The sequence below is a fragment of the Cavia porcellus genome, unplaced genomic scaffold (assembly GCF_034190915.1).
Source record: "Cavia porcellus strain 051 isolate PalLab524CR breed Dunkin Hartley unplaced genomic scaffold, mCavPor4.1 scaffold_38, whole genome shotgun sequence".
Lineage (NCBI taxonomy): Eukaryota > Metazoa > Chordata > Mammalia > Rodentia > Caviidae > Cavia > Cavia porcellus.
Window position 1 is genome coordinate 3684446 of NW_026947521.1, and position 15935 is coordinate 3700380.

General features: G+C 38.9%; 1 protein-coding gene across 1 annotated transcript in view; it reads right to left on the reverse strand.

Annotated features, from left to right (window-relative positions):
• Positions 1-15935, reverse strand: part of LOC106027237 (intermembrane lipid transfer protein VPS13C-like) — a 130462-nt gene that overhangs the window by 97157 nt on the left and 17370 nt on the right. Inside the window, 5 exon segments of the mRNA XM_063243363.1 lie at positions 35-47; positions 575-621; positions 3765-3874; positions 4148-4213; positions 11346-11408. Coding sequence (XP_063099433.1) covers positions 35-47; positions 575-621; positions 3765-3874; positions 4148-4213; positions 11346-11408 — 299 coding nt within the window.

The window sequence follows — 15935 nt, forward strand, 5'->3', positions numbered from 1 at the left end:
CCCGGCAAATGTTTCCTACAATTGCCCTAAATACAAGCAAGTCCAATCTATATATATACAACTGTATTCTCTAGCAAAGAAACAAACCTATTTATGAAATAACCAAACTGAATCACTTATGTGTCTCCCAATGTGACAGATCTACGTAAATACATACACATGCACAGCCACCTAGAAAATCCATTTACCTGTATCAAGTGGTAGCACTTAGCCCAACATACACTTTCCACCCCACTTTTCGCACATATTAAGATAGTTCTTATTCCTTTCAGACTGTTTGCTATTTAGATATATTTGTAAATTTAAATTTTAAAATTTAGTATTTTAAGTAACTTTTAAAATTGGTATTTAGATCTACTTGTGGTAAGAAAAATGAAAATGAAAGAATGTCATGTAATAAGAGCATCACCAAAAATGTTGAATTTCTACAAAACTGCAGCAACCTAATATAAAAAATGCATTAGCTAGTTGCAGACATAGTTGATTTTAGGCAATTCAGCTTATGACTTCACAGCGATATTTCAGAGGTTCCACCAAAATCAAAACCAAGGCAACATTACCAGTAGACTAAGGCTCCCCCAGGGTAACACCAAATGAGAGCGGCCGCTCCGGATCAGTGACCTGCCAAAGGAAAGGGACATCAGGATACATGGAAAGTGATGGTGACCTGTGGCCCATCCCTTCCAACAGTGGTGGGGAAAAATGATTATAGGTGAGTCATACAACCCAACTGACAGGAAGGAAAGAAAGGCCCGGAAAGAGCAGGTCAGCACCCATAGCACCAGGGACAACACACTTCAGGATCTAATATGCTTTCCCAGGTTCAGAGACTCAGTAACCATCGCTAACAGAGTCCTAGAGAGAGTTAAGGAGAGACCGTCTTCAAGACACTCAATAACACTGCCACTAACTCCTTTTTATAACACTTAAAATTGTCATAATTAGAAACACAAATTGCTTCTTTGGGCCTTTACTTTTCTTGACAGTGCTTTCTTACGAAGCATTTCTACAATGCTTTGTTAAGAAAAATTAGATTAATATTTAATTTCCTGTCTTTTCATTCAAAATCTACCCATGTTAAACTTTTGTTTTATTCCTGAACTTTTGGTGTAAGTTATATTTACAGAGTGTTCAGAGCTTTCCACAGGATGCACAGACATTATCTGAGACATCTTGAAGACAGTCAAGTTACCAAGAACCACTGCATTGGGCCAGGGATGTAGCTCAGCAGCGCCAACACCTGCCGCAAGCACAAGGCCCTAAGTTTGATTCGTGGCACCCAAAAGAGAGACAGAAAAAAAAAAAAAAAAGAATCACTTGATCATGATAGAAATGAGCAAAGCACAAAGAAATACTAGTATAATATTCTAAGTAACCCAAGACCCCAAAATTTTACCACACGCTCTTCTTAAACAGGAAAAATGCATATACGCCCTCATATAGTTGATACTGTGCACTCTTAGCCTTACTTGTAATTAACGCAGGTAATGATTTATAGCAAAACACTTCCCTATTTCCTTACATTCATCTTTTTGTACCTACAGATAAAATAATCTGTGGCTATTTCAGAAAGAACTTCAACAACACACAACTCCACAATCTCCACTACCCTATTCACAATTACTATTAGCCAGTGAGCACGTTTATGATAAAAAATACTTTCCCATTGATTTTTTGTTTTATGAGAGAAAGTCTCAATATATAGTTCACACTGGTCTTAAAACTAAGTAGCCCAGGGCCAGGGATTTAGCTCAGTGGCGTAAGCACCTGCCTGGTAAGCTCATGATTGTGAGTTCGATCCCTGCTACCAAAAAATAAAAAATAAAAATAAAATAAGAAACTATGTAGACCAAGCTGACCTCAAGCTCGTGTCAACCCTCCTGCCTCAGTTCCCCAAGTGCTGGAATTACACACATGTGCCACCACGCCAGGCTATTTTTCCCACCTCTTACATTCTGTGTTTCTCATAGCTTTTTAGCTGTAACAGGAACTCTTTATGCTTTGTAATGTTCTTCTTTAGATAGTTCTAAAACATTTTTGTCACCAATTAAAACATGACAGATGTTACTTACCCTATTCCTGTGCATCTCTTTTTTACTAAAAGGAAAGAAATAATGTACCTTTCTAATTATACTGGGTCAGTAAAAAGCTTAGTTTAGGTTCAAACTGAGGCCTTCATCCAATAATATGTCAGAGTGATTTTTTGCTATTTTCCAAATTGACAATGTATATATCCAATTCCAAGTCCACACATTTGTTTACTATAAAATGATGTGGCTTTTGGGCTGGGGATTTAGCGCAGTGGCATAAGCACCTGCCTTGCAAGCAGGCAGTCGTGAGTTTGATCCCCAGTACCGATAAAAATGAAAAAGACAAAAAAAAAAAAAAAAAAAAAAAAAAAGAAAGAATGAAAGAAAGAAAAATGTGGCTTTCAACAATCTTTTCTCTTAACAGTCCACTTCTTATCATTAGGGAGTTTTGTGTTCATTTACGTATTTCCAGTAAGTAACTTGCTTTGCCACCATCAGTATCTGAGGGTTCACATTTCTTCATAGTTTTAACAAAATCTTTCACTCTCCTGTGTTATTTTTGTGTGTTAGAACATGAGCTTTTATAATGTGTTTTGTAAGACATTTATGTTAATGAAATTCATCTGAATAAACTCCGTAAAGCCAGTGTATAAACCTACTCTAAAATAGAGATCCTTTCTGAAAAGCTACCAGTGTGCTTGAGTACTAAGCACAGAGAGCTAATCAGGAAATGAAAATATACCTACTGTCAGTACTGTTTAATTCAAACCCAAAACAAAAAAGAATGCAGATGCATTTTTAGAAAGATGGACTAAGATTTCCCCTTTCTTGAGTAAATAATAAAAGCTAAAATTTCTAAACCAAGAGCATTCTACCACTGAACTACACTCCCTGCCCTTTTCTAACATTATATGGACACAGGATCATGCCCAATTGCCCAGCTCACCTCAAACTTAAAATCCTCCTGCCTCAGCCTCCCAGGAAGCTGGGATTATTCCAGTGGACCCCACCCCTGGTTTATTTCAAGCTTTAAACTCAGGGAAACAGACACAATTCAAGATACATTATACTTTAGCTAAATTCTTATCAACTAATGGTAAGCTTTTGGTCATAAGTGAAATTTTTGGTTTCTAAGTATAATGTCGCATATTGTAAGTAGCTGTGGGTGGCTTAATCCACTGAGTAGAAGGGAAAGAGAACGGCACCACACTCAGACGACCATTGTTTTAGTCCCTTTCCTATGGATGACCACTACCACTGGTTATTTAATAAACTCCAGGAACTAACTGCTCAGATCCTTAAAGTTATCAGTCTTAACGCATAAAACAAAATTTTAAAAAACAGAGGACAACACGTGGTGGTTTCATGTCACCTTTACATATGTGCGTACTCAATGAAAAGAGCCCAGTGCAGAAAACACATGCAAGAACATTAATCTCAGATTCTGGGGAGATACGAGAGTCAGGCACAAAAGCAAATGCCTCTACTGACTGCACTGAGATGACTGAAGCACGAGGGGCACAAGTTCAAGTCCTGCATGGGCCCCTTCACAAGACACTCGAAAAATTTTTAAAAGGTCTAGGACTGTAGTTCAGTAGTAGAGTAACTGGGTTGGATCTGCAGTACTGCAAAAAATAAAAAATAAATCATGTTGGGTACAGATGAACCATACAAACCAAGACTATTATATAATATACATTTGTTAACTTAAACCAAATAATTGAAATTACTTACATCATCTTCATATTTAATGTGAATGTCTGTGATTTTCACTTGTACATTTTTTATTATTTGAGTTGCCAATTTTTCCAAAAATGTATCCTTTTTTGCTTCCTTAGGCTTATCTATTAAAAACAGAAAACACAAGCTCAAGCCGTGCCGTTCTCACAGCACCATGTAACGGACGCCCGAAGGAGAGGTAGGGACAGCTCAGAGGAAATTACACCTGCCCTAGCGTCATTACTTTTTCTCAGATTTAGTTTAGATTTTAATGTGATTTTCAACTTGAAATTCATACTTGAAATTAAATTAGAAGCTAACATTCATTTTACCTTCTGAGATAGATCAAGTGGCAATGTGTGTAAACAACACATGGCATAAAAACTACTTTTACCTACCTTTTGAGCGATCAAGACCTTTAAAACGTTTCTTAAAATGTTTTTTGTGCTTTTTACGCTTACGTCCTTCTCAGTGGAAGCATATTAGTGAGAAAAGGATAAAATTCAAGTTAGCAGACAAGAGGATAGAAAAGAAAATAAGAGAATTCTTCCCAAAAGCAAATTTTGGTATGATTCAACTTACTCTAATCAATACAAACACAAATTCATAGACCTCCTTTAATTTACAATAACATTTCTAGTAAAGAATAACCTTCCTTAATCTAGAAAATAACCTAAAGGTACAATTATACAAAAATGGGATAAAATATTCACTTGCAACATCCTTTATACATTACTTATTACTTGACAAAAGTTCCCCTTCGATTTTAGTACTACCAAAATATTGGAAATGTAATAATGACAGAACTTTCAGAGGAAGGTTTGGATAAATGTGTGGCAGGAACACAAGTGAAATGGGTGGGCAGGATGCCGACAGATGACTCCCCAGATGATCCGCCTCGCAAACAAAACCCATGAGTCAAGGATGCAAAGAACATGAGAGTGACAGGAAATGCTCACAGAACCATGCACTGAACTGCCTTAGTAATTCCCTTAAACCTCATCCTTGGTTACTTAGCAGTGACTCAGTGAACTCCAGAATTAACCGACACCCGCCTCTCCCAAGCCCAACTTCCAATCCTTCACCCCCAGCTGCCCGCTGGGCATCACCTCCAGTTCCAAATCTGAGGTGGCCTCCGCATGGCTGCCCTGCTTCCTGCCTACTGAAGGCCCTTCTTTCCACCCACCATGTAGATTTCTTCTGAATACTACCCACAGCCTGTTAAGCCCTTGTTCAAAATTAGTTAAAGGCTCTCTGACGCCTGCCAGATAAAATTAAATCATGTTTGCCTGACAAAAAAGAGCTCTTTTGTGATGTAACCTCAGACATCCCTGTCTGCTTCTATCTCCAGCCACTCATCTTCATAATGGAAACTTCAGGAATATTATTTGTAATTTCCAATACAAGCCGTACTTTACAAAGTCTACTGTGTAAAATATCATTCCCTAAAGCTGGATTGTCCTCCCAGAAATTACCTTCTAGCAAACTTCTAGGAGACCGGGAAACCTCAGGCTCAGCACCTCTGTCTGGGTGTAGCCTTACTTAACTCCTCTAAGTAATGTGGGGTCAAGTCTCACTTGGAATTCCAGCAAACACAGGGAATCCCAGCACTACACTGCATTCACGGTGTTTACACAAGTCCCTTGCCCTGAAGCAGGAGGTTTCCTCTGGCAGTCTGTTTGTTTTAGGGCAGGGTGTAAAATCTAGGCACTGTTAAAATGAATTCAAAAAAACCCACATGTAAACATTATAACAAAACATATAAAGTCTATGTAACAAATTGACTTGTTGATTAATTGTATTGCTATACATAGACTGCATGTTATACATACATTTGAGAGCATATACATGAAATTTAGCTTGAAATTTTACTTTGTTTTCTTGATATTTGTAAACTGTTACACTACTAAATTAAGAATCAACTTCAGTTTATAAGACTAAAATCCCAAGTTTCAAGGAGAAAATATCTACTAAAATATGTAACAGAATCTGGGTAGTACTAATAATAGTATTTCTAGTCACAGTGATAGTCTGGACTCTATTTCATTCATAAATTAAAAATACATGCCAGGCATGGTGTGATGCACCCCTATAATCTTAGCACTTGGGAGGCTAAAGCAGGAAAATGAAGGCCAAGTTCCAGGTTACCCTGGACAACATAACGAACTCAGGCCAGGTTAAACTACATAAGGAGATCCTGTCTCAAAAAACAAAATTAAATAAATAAATAAAAAGACTGAGTTCTCAAATACCATGTGAAAACAAACAAGTAAGACACTAGCTCTGAAAATCATTCTACCTGGCTAGAACAGCAGGGTCTCTTCTTGTCTGACCTGTCCTTGTTGTTCCAAGGTTGTTCCAGCCCCTTGTCACGTCTCTGAACTCCATGTTAGAGATGCCACATTACACTTCTCTGAACGGTTTCACAGCTGAGTACTACATAGTTCCTTAGAGAACATTTCTAACTAATCTGGTAAATAATAAATCTATTATTCTCAATCATGCTCTAAAGCAGTTTTCAAATATTTTGGTCTCAGGATCCTTTGACACACTTAAAACCTGAGGCTTTGAAAGAGTTTTTATCTTTTGTGGGTTGTAACTTACTGACATTAATTATGCTGGAAATCTAAAACAGAATTTTTGAAGTATTTTTGATTAATTCACTAAAAAAATAATAAACTATTACATATATAATTACACAGACAGCATATAGTTAAGAAGACAAGCATATACTCCTAAACAAAAACTTGGAGTGAGAAAGAGTCACACGGTTACAACCCTTTTAACAACTGGCTCTTTTTTTTGCTTGCTAATAAAGCAAAAAAATGAAATATTTAGGAATTACTCTTACGAAAGAAGTGAAAGACTTATACAGTGAAAACTATATTACACTGAAAAAGGAAATTGAAGATGATCTCAGAAAATGGAAAGACATCCCTTGCTCATGGATAGGAAGAACAAACATTGTGAAGATGGCCATTCTCCCAAAACTCTTATACAGATTCAATGCAATCCCAATAGAAATACCATCAACATACCTTATAGATCTAGAGAAATCACTCCTAAATTTCATCTGGAACCAGAAGAGACCTAGAATCGCAAAAGCAATTCTAAGCAGCAAAGACAAAGCAGGAGGCATCACAATCCCTGACTTGAAATTATACTACAAAGCAACAGTAGTAAAATCAACATGGTATTGGAATCAAAACAGAGCTGAAGATCAATGGAATAGATTAGAAGATACAACCACAACTACAAACACACTCAACCACCTTATCTTTGATAAAGGAGCCAAGCAGGTTCACTGGAAGAACGACAGTCTCTTTAATAAATGGTGCTGGAAAAACTGGCTCTCCATTTGCCGAAAACTAAAGCTAGACCCATGTCTATCACCATGTACTAAATTAAAATCTAAATGGGTCAAAGATCTGAATATTAAAACAGAAACGCTAAATCTATTGGAAGACAAATTGGATAGAAACCTTGGAGACATAGGAGTAGGTAGAGAATTCATGAATAGGACTCAAACTGCACGGGAAATACTTCCCAGAATCAATAACTGGGACCACTTCTTATTAAAAAGTTTTTGCATGTCAAAAGAAATCTCCAGCATAGTGAAAAGAAAACCCACAAACTGGGAAAAGATTTTAGTGAACTCTCTCTCAGACAAGGGACTCTTGTCTAAAACATATAAAGAATTTAAAAAACTCAGACCTCCAAAATTCAAAGATCCAATCCAAAAATGGGCATCTGAGATGAATACGCAATTCTCAGATGAAGAAATGCAAATGGCAAATAAATACATGAAAAAATGCTCAACAAATGCTGGAGAGGCTGTGGGGAAAAAGGAACTCTCCTGCACTGTTGGTGGGAGTGTAGACTGGTACAGCCTTTGTGGAGGTCTGTCTGGAGGTTTCTCAAAAAGTTGGGATTGGAAATCCCATTTATTCCAGCTATTCCACTTCTAGGCATATTCCCAGAAGAACTGAAAGCATCATACCACAGGGATATATGTGCACCTATGTTTATAGCAGCACAATTTGTAATCGCCAGATCTTGGAAACAACCCAAGTGTCCATCAACTGAGGAATGGATAAAAAAGTTGTGGTATTTCTATACAATGGAGTATTATTCAGCTATAAAGAAGGATCGCATTGAGATATTTATCAATAAATGGGCGCAGCTTGAGACCATACTCATAAGTGAAATAAATCAATCTCGCATGTATGAATACCGAATAGTTTCCCTAATGTAAGTAATGATTCAAATATATAAAAATATGTGATAATCATGATTCCCCATTATGTGGCCTTGAAGCCTTATAAAATTTTCACTTATTAATTAGAAAGGCTTTATTCTGGGCTTTTTGATATGGAAATATTTGAAGCTATAGTATATGAAGTTTTATCCAAATATTTTAAGGAAAAAGACAGACACTATGGTAACTACTATTCTTTAAAAAAATTATTTAGCTATTTCTTATGTTTATTTTAATTAAGGGAAAAATTTAAAAAATTAGGATATATAGTAGTAACTCTTTTTGATCTCCTATTAACTTGTTTTGAAGTCCTGTAATACTCCCAAGATCTTGTTTTGACTGATTAGACTCTGGTCCATTCTGTGCGATAGTAGCAAGTTTGAAGGTATAGGCAACTAATTTGAAGGCAATAAGATTCACAAAGATGCCCATTCTGGTTTGACTATTGTCTCCTTTGGAAGTCCTGTAATGTTCACAATGCCTAAGTTTTATTGGTCTTGTTCTCCACTGTTTTGTCCAACTTTATAATATCTAATGAGATAGACAATTCCTTTTAAGGAAACAAGAGACAATGTTGATAACCATTGTTAATAACCTTGTACTCTGTTCTACATCATGTGCTATGTCTATCCTTGGTTTTGACTGACAGCTTTGTTTTGCCATATTTGACTTTATTCTCTCCCCCCCACAAAAAAGTAATAAGAACTAAGGAGTAATAAAATCCAAAATGTGTAAATTTTGTTGTAAAAAAGAGAGGGAGGGAAAAAAAAAGAGCTCTAACGGATATAACAGCAAGTGTGTTTAGGGATGTTAAATTAGCTGACTATATTAATGTTTTTGGATCATTGAACACAGCTGTTTGCAGTCTCTCTGTTTGAATGTCTACTTTGTATTCTTTGATACTGTGATTTGAGCAACTATTTCCAAGATGATAATATGTAATCTATTAACAGGTGATTTCTTACTGTTATGTTTTTTTTTGTAGTTCTGTATTATGTGTAACCTTACACTGCTTTGTTTTGTTTTGTGTTTTTCTCTTTTTCCTCTTAAATTAAAAAAAAAAAACAGCTGGCTCACGACACAGCTGGATTCATGTGTCGCCTCTAATTCAATCTTTTGAGATACGTTGTTCTGACTGAAGGATATGGCAAAAACATCATTTCACTACAGATACACAATGGGAAAGACAAATATTTTCATGACCTTTCCAAGTAATTATGAATACAACATTCCAAGTGGTAGTCTCTTAAAGGCAGTTGTCTCATGAAATCTAAAACATTATCAATGAACTTTTCACTAGCATTAAAATCAATTGGTTTGCTCTGCACTTTAACCTTTTAAATGATTTATTTCTATTCATTACTAGTGCATTTGGAAATGTTGCTTATCTGAACTGTGCAAACCTGTCCAATGTTGGGTCATTTCCTTATTTAATATCCAAAGTCCTATCAGTTACTATCACCAACAGTCTCATCAGAAAAGTCTTCTAAGTATTAAGAAATGTCAAGCTCAAAGTAGCAAGTGTAAGGTTTTCAAAACTCTTAAAGTATTCCTCAGTTACTTTGTTCCATCGAACAACTCCCAAATCTGAATAATGATAATCCGTCAATTATTTTTTCAGGTAAACATGATTTTCCATTAAAAAAGGCAACCCAACTGCATGAACACTTTCTTCAGACCTACCCCTTAAGTACACTTGCTCTTTTGTTGCATATGACATTAAAGAGACATGTGATCAAAGTTGCAGTTTATTAAAATTGTAATTTTCCTACTTTAAGAAAAATGTTAATACTGAAAAGGCAAGGTGGTAAAGAACACAGCCACTACCAACGCAGCAGGGTGCCCTGCCTTGAACCATGAGCCAGCAATTTACTATCGCATTTGTGCCAACAGGGCAAATGTCCGACACTGTGCGAAATCAAGCAATATCTTAGCATGATTACGAAAATGCTTTTGACTCTGAAGAACCACTGTCTTAGAATCAGAAAAGAAAAAAAAAAAACTGACACCAAAAGGGGAAAGAACATATGTTTGGAAACTGAAAAGAAATAATCATGAAGTACACAGGAATTCCTGGGTAAGTGAATGAAAATATCATCAACAAAATTAACTGTTCCCATTTCAGAATCATCAATATTCTGGATCTCATTTTTTATCCAAAGTAATGCACATTACAAAGGAAGAAGAAAACCAAATCCATTAGGTGTTCCTTTATAATGACTTCTCCACTGCTTTTAACAATAGCACCCAGGGATTTTGTGAGATATCTCACTGGGCCACTAGTACTCATTTGTACATTGGGGATGGGTCATACCTAGAAAGATTAAAAAATACTGTGCAGCAGACTACAGAAAACCACAACCTATTAAACTGGACAGACAGCCATATTCATCTGCATGCTGCCTTTTACATAAAAGTAGCTAAAACAAAGTAACATAGTTAGCGAACTAAAAGGGTAGATTTGCTACAAGGAAATGTGCTTTCTGGGTAATTTCACTTAATGCTGTGAATCTGCCAAGCAAATTCTTTTTCCAACTGTCACAATGAACCTACATATTAAACAAGTTTCTAGGTGCAGAAGTAATTCTAGCACAATGCTTTTTGTCTAAAATTTGAGTTACAGAGCCCGCTTGCCATTTCATCAAACTAAATTTTAAGTGCGGGTAATATATCAAATTCTTTACACTTTTAAAGTACAAAATGCAATAAATCAAATTATGGTATTAAAATAATTGCATTTGATAGGGCAACCTTCAATCTGTCCTTATGAAGCTTTGAATATCAACGTGCTCTACATAACAGTAGGCTACAGACCCCCCAGAACTACCTCTAAAGCCAAACAGATCAGGGAGAATACCAGAAAAAATGCCATGATGACCTTCTATCAGAATTCTGAATATAGTTCTGTTCCCCCCACCCTGAAAAGTCCATTTTGTTTCTTTCATAAGCTTGAAAACCACTGCTAAAGAGAGAGGAGGGACTTAATTGAGAAACTGGACTACTGTGCTAGAAAACTAAAATCCCAAAGGCAGTATAAATTTCACAGTGACCGACAGATCAAACTTTGGAGTTTCACAAGGGCAGGGAACTGTGCCTGTTTACCTTGAACAACTGGCACCCAGCATCATGCTTGCCACAAAGAGATAATCAAATGTTTAGTGAATGAATCAATGGCTGGAGAAGGTAGGAAAAAGGAAACGATGGTAAAGGGAAAGGTATGAATTACATTTCCATATTTTTCAAAGGATGGCACACCATCAAATGGACTCCTCTAAGAGCACAAGCATGGATAAGAGTATAACTTTTACAGTTGAAAATAATTAACCATGCATACCCACCAGGCTTGACGTCCTTGTAAACCAAGTTTTCCAAGCCATATATGAACTGTCCTGAATGTGTACCTGTATCCACATGGCAGCAATAACCAAAACGCAAAGCATTAAAAGACAACTTTAATTTCCACGTGTAAAATACACCTAACCTTGATTGCAAAGAGAATTAGAAACCATTCACAGGACAACTGAAATTCAATGACACCAAACCATCTACTTCTGAAGAAATACTTACAGTGACATCATTTTTATTCTTTCCACATACAAACTGCATTTTCGTAGTATTAAAGTAAAAATTCTTAATCAAAACTGTGACAATCAAATTAAGCAAGACAGGCAAATACTACTGAAATATTTTACAAATTTTCAAATGGAACAAAATAATCTATTCCTTTGGTTCTCTTTGCCTGCTCTTTTGCCCATTTCAGAAAAGTGATATTTAACACTAATTTCAGAGTCAGCGGAAATGTCCTCATTTAAATTGGTAGGATCTGCTTTCAGACACAATGTCAGAATCCTTAGGGCTCACCACCCCCTCTTTGGATTTTTAAAGAAGGCAAAAGGAGAATTTAGCTCCCTGCTGGCCGCAGATTGAAGTTCACTATTAAGAATACAGAATCTAGCTAGGGATATAGCTCAGTAGCACAAGCATCTGCCTGGCAAGCACAAGGTCCTGAGTTTGATTCCTAGCATTAAAAAAAAAGAATACAGAATCTAGAGTCAGAGTATATTAAAATTCTAGAGCTACCATTTTCTCATTGTGTCATACGCAGCAAATGATTTAACATTCAGCTTCCTCAACTCTAAAACAGATGGCAACAGTACCTGAACTGCTGGTTGGGAACAATTCACTGAGCTAACTCATATGAAGTACTCCGAAGAATGCCTGCATCACTGAGGCTTTCCAACCTCTTAAAATTACCCTAAATTAGCTTCCCAGCCTTCCAGGGATCCACACCCTATGCAGCTCCCTAACCATCACAGGCAGTACACACCTTCCCACCCTCACTCTCCCCTCTTTGATCCGGCCTGCGGACCAATCTATGGGTCTCAACCTGGAGAGGGGATCGGGGATGGGGGCAGGACAAGAGAAAAGAGAGATGGAGACAGGATGAGATTCCAATCGAGTCTCCTTTATTTTTAAAATGGCTACAACTTATATAGGGTGGGGGGTGGGCCATAGGCAGGAAGAAGGCTTAATCTGATAGGTCATCGTCACATTCGGTTATATGATGTAAGCAGGAGAGGATTATGGGTAATGTAGGCAGGCTGAAACAGGAAGTTTGCTTGTCATGTGCATTGCAGGCAAGGGGAGGATCATGGGAAATGTAGGCTGACACACAAAATGCCCTCAGGCAGGAGGGGCAGGGCAGCAGCAGCTATTCAAAACCACTCCCTACATCTCCTCCCTTATTATTATATATATTTTTTGGAACATGGCAGGCCCTGGGAGGACAGCGCCTGTCTTGGGTCAAGGACTCCTCATATGAACCCAATCGAGCCTTACCTGTCATGGGCCTGCAGGACAGCTCTTGGTCCTGGACCTGTCTTAGGTGGCCGATTGGCATTACATATGTGTCCTAGTTGCCCGTCTCTGACTGCCTGTCCAGTGCCTCAGGGCGTCTGGGCCACAGCATCATGTGGGCCGTCAGTGGGTGAATTTTCCCGATAAGTTTGTTGTTCTGCTATTTCCAACCAATGGTAATATACCTGAATGGGCTTTGCCATAAATGTGTCAACCTTGTTATTAACGTTATTAATGAGTGTCACGATCCTCTGAAAAATACAAGGTCCTACAGTAAGCAGCAACAGCAAGGCAGCTAGGGGTCCCAAGAGGGGGGCAATGTAAGGGGAGAGATCCTCCCACATGGAGGAGAAGGTGGTTACTCCGATGCGCTCCTTTTCTCTCTCTCTTCGAGGTGCTCTCTCAGTTTACTCATGGACTCTTTGACTACTCCCGAGTGGTCAGCATAAAAACAACACTCTTCCTTGAGGGCTTCACATAAACCACCCTCCTTCATAAATAGGAGGTCTAGTCCTCTTTTATTTTGTAGGACTACGTCAGATAGAGACGTCAGGGACGCCTGTAGAGCTGTCACATATGCTTCTATTTCTTTTAAATCCTGATCTACTGCTGCCTGTAATTGAGCTAGATGCTTATTTCCCAACACTAGAGCTGTGGTCCCTGTCCCTATTCCCGTTGTTACTCCTAATCCTAGTAACACAGCTAAGGTGAATGTCACAGGTTCTCTCTTAGATATATAGCTGATCTGCGATGCCTGGAGGTAGTAGTCTCCTGGGTGGAAGGTTATGCATGGAAGAACCTGTACAAGAACACAAAAATCTGTAGACTTGTTAAAAACAGCAGTTGCTATACAGGGTGATAGGCCAAAATTGCAGGCCCAAGACGTTCCTGGGGGTGGAATGAGGTAATTATTTGGCTTGAATTTGGAATGAAGCTGGGCACAGAGTTGTGCTGCCAGTGCTGGTGGACAGCTGGAGTCCCCAAGACAAGTTCCTCTACCTGAGACGTCAGGGAGAGTCAGCTTGTGGTGATTGTCCCAATCACAGGCAGATGAGCTAGAAGAACTGATAAAGGTTAAATTGAGGGCCTTTCCTTCATAATATGGGGGAGGAGCAGCCAAGCATAACCAACATGATTGGGTGAGATCAGGTTGGGTATGATTTAAAGCCATGTATGCTCCTTTAATCAAACTGAACAGGTTAGAATGTGAATATTGAGGGGCAGGTTTATGATCTGCCTGGTGTAGTGGAGCTTGAGAAACTGTTATGGCTGAGGGACTTACTGTAGTTATTTGAACAGTAGTAACAGGATCTGTAGTGGACTGATTGTATTTTGGATTTGGATGTAAGGGAATAGAAAAAAAGCAATCTTTAAGATCAATGATAATTTTTAAAAATCCCAGAGGAATGGCACTGGGTGAAGGGAGTCCTGGCTGCAGATGTCCCATTAAGACCATGGTCTTATTTATTGCCCTAAGGTCTTGTAGCAGCCTCCATTTCCCTGACTTTTTTCGAATAACAAAGATGGGTGTGTTCCAAGGGGAATCACTGGGGACAATGTGGCCCACATCTAACTGGTCCTGCACCAGCTGCTGTGCAGCTGCGAGCTTTTTAGAGGTAAGGGGCCACTGATCAACCCAAACAGGTTTGTCTGATAACCAAGTAATCTCTTTTGCATGGGCCGCGGGAAGGTCAATGACCCCTATTGAAAATGGCCTAGGCCTGCTTTAGAGGGGTTTGGAGTTGGGGAAATAGGCACTTTAATGCCTGAGCCTCGTTTGCCTAAACCTTGATTAGGAAGGAAGCCCTGAGTGAGCATTTGTTTGGTGACTACAGCATTGGGACTGCCCATCATCATTCCCATTTGAGGTAGCAAATCTCTGCCCCACAAGTTAAGGGGCAGCCCTTCTACAATATAGGGCTGTATGTGTCCTTGATTGTTTTCTTTATATTTCCAGGTAAGTAGACTGGCACTACGTTGTGGATTTTTCGATTGTCCAATCCCTTGTAAATGCGTCATAGTGGTTTCTAAGGGCCATGTGGGAGGCCAGTCCTCCTTTCTAATGACTGTTACATCAGCACCTGTATCTATGAGCCCTGAGAAACTTTTCCCATTAAGCAATAAAGCCATAAGGGGTTTATCTTTGGAAATGAATTGAGCCCAGTATATATCTGAGGATCCAAGGGAGGAATTTCCCCTGTAGGAAGCCACAGCTGCATTAGAAGTTTGAACTAAAGGCAGCAGCACCAACTGAGCAATACATTGTCCTTGGCTAATGGAAACTAGGCCAGAGATAGAGGATGCCATGACAACAATTTCGCCAGTATAGTCGTTATCTATGACTCCTGGAACAACTTGTAACCCTTTTAATATTGTACTGCCACGTCCAAGAATTAACCCACAAGTGCCCTTGGGAAGAGGGCCATAAATCCCGGTGGGGAATGGTATTGGGCAGCCTCTTCTGCTAATTGTGACCAATCAACTTCCTGGCCACTGGAAAGGTCAGGGTAAATAGGGCGGTATGGAGGAGGGACCATGGCGGCGCCATTTTGAGGACCCTCGTGGTCTCCAGACAAAGGGAGTGTCGGCACATCGCCATCTTGAACAGGCTCCGGGATCTCAAGGACAACAGAGCTGGGAGGGCTGGGTGCCTTAGATAAGACCGGTGGTGGCGGAGTACAATTGTGGGAGGCAGCTAACGCAGCCTCACCCTGGGCAAGCGTCTCCGCGAGCTGGGGATCTGCGTGACGTTGTGCCAGCAGCTCAGAGATTAAAGTCCAATATGAAAAAGCAGTTATAGGAAACTTTTTTGGACCAAAAACTTTATAATAGTCCTTAAGAGCATCTCCTACTCTATTCCACCTGTTCAAATTAATCGTACCCTCTAGGGGGAACCATGGACACACTGAATGTATAAACTGAAAGTACTTTATTAGTTCCTTTGTCTTAACCTTAATCCCTCTAATCTTGAGAGCCTCCCTGAGGCCAGTCACGAACAATTCGTGCTCACTGAGTGCTTGTCCCATGTTAATGCCGTTCACCTACCGTGATTCAGGCGAGACGTAAGGTGG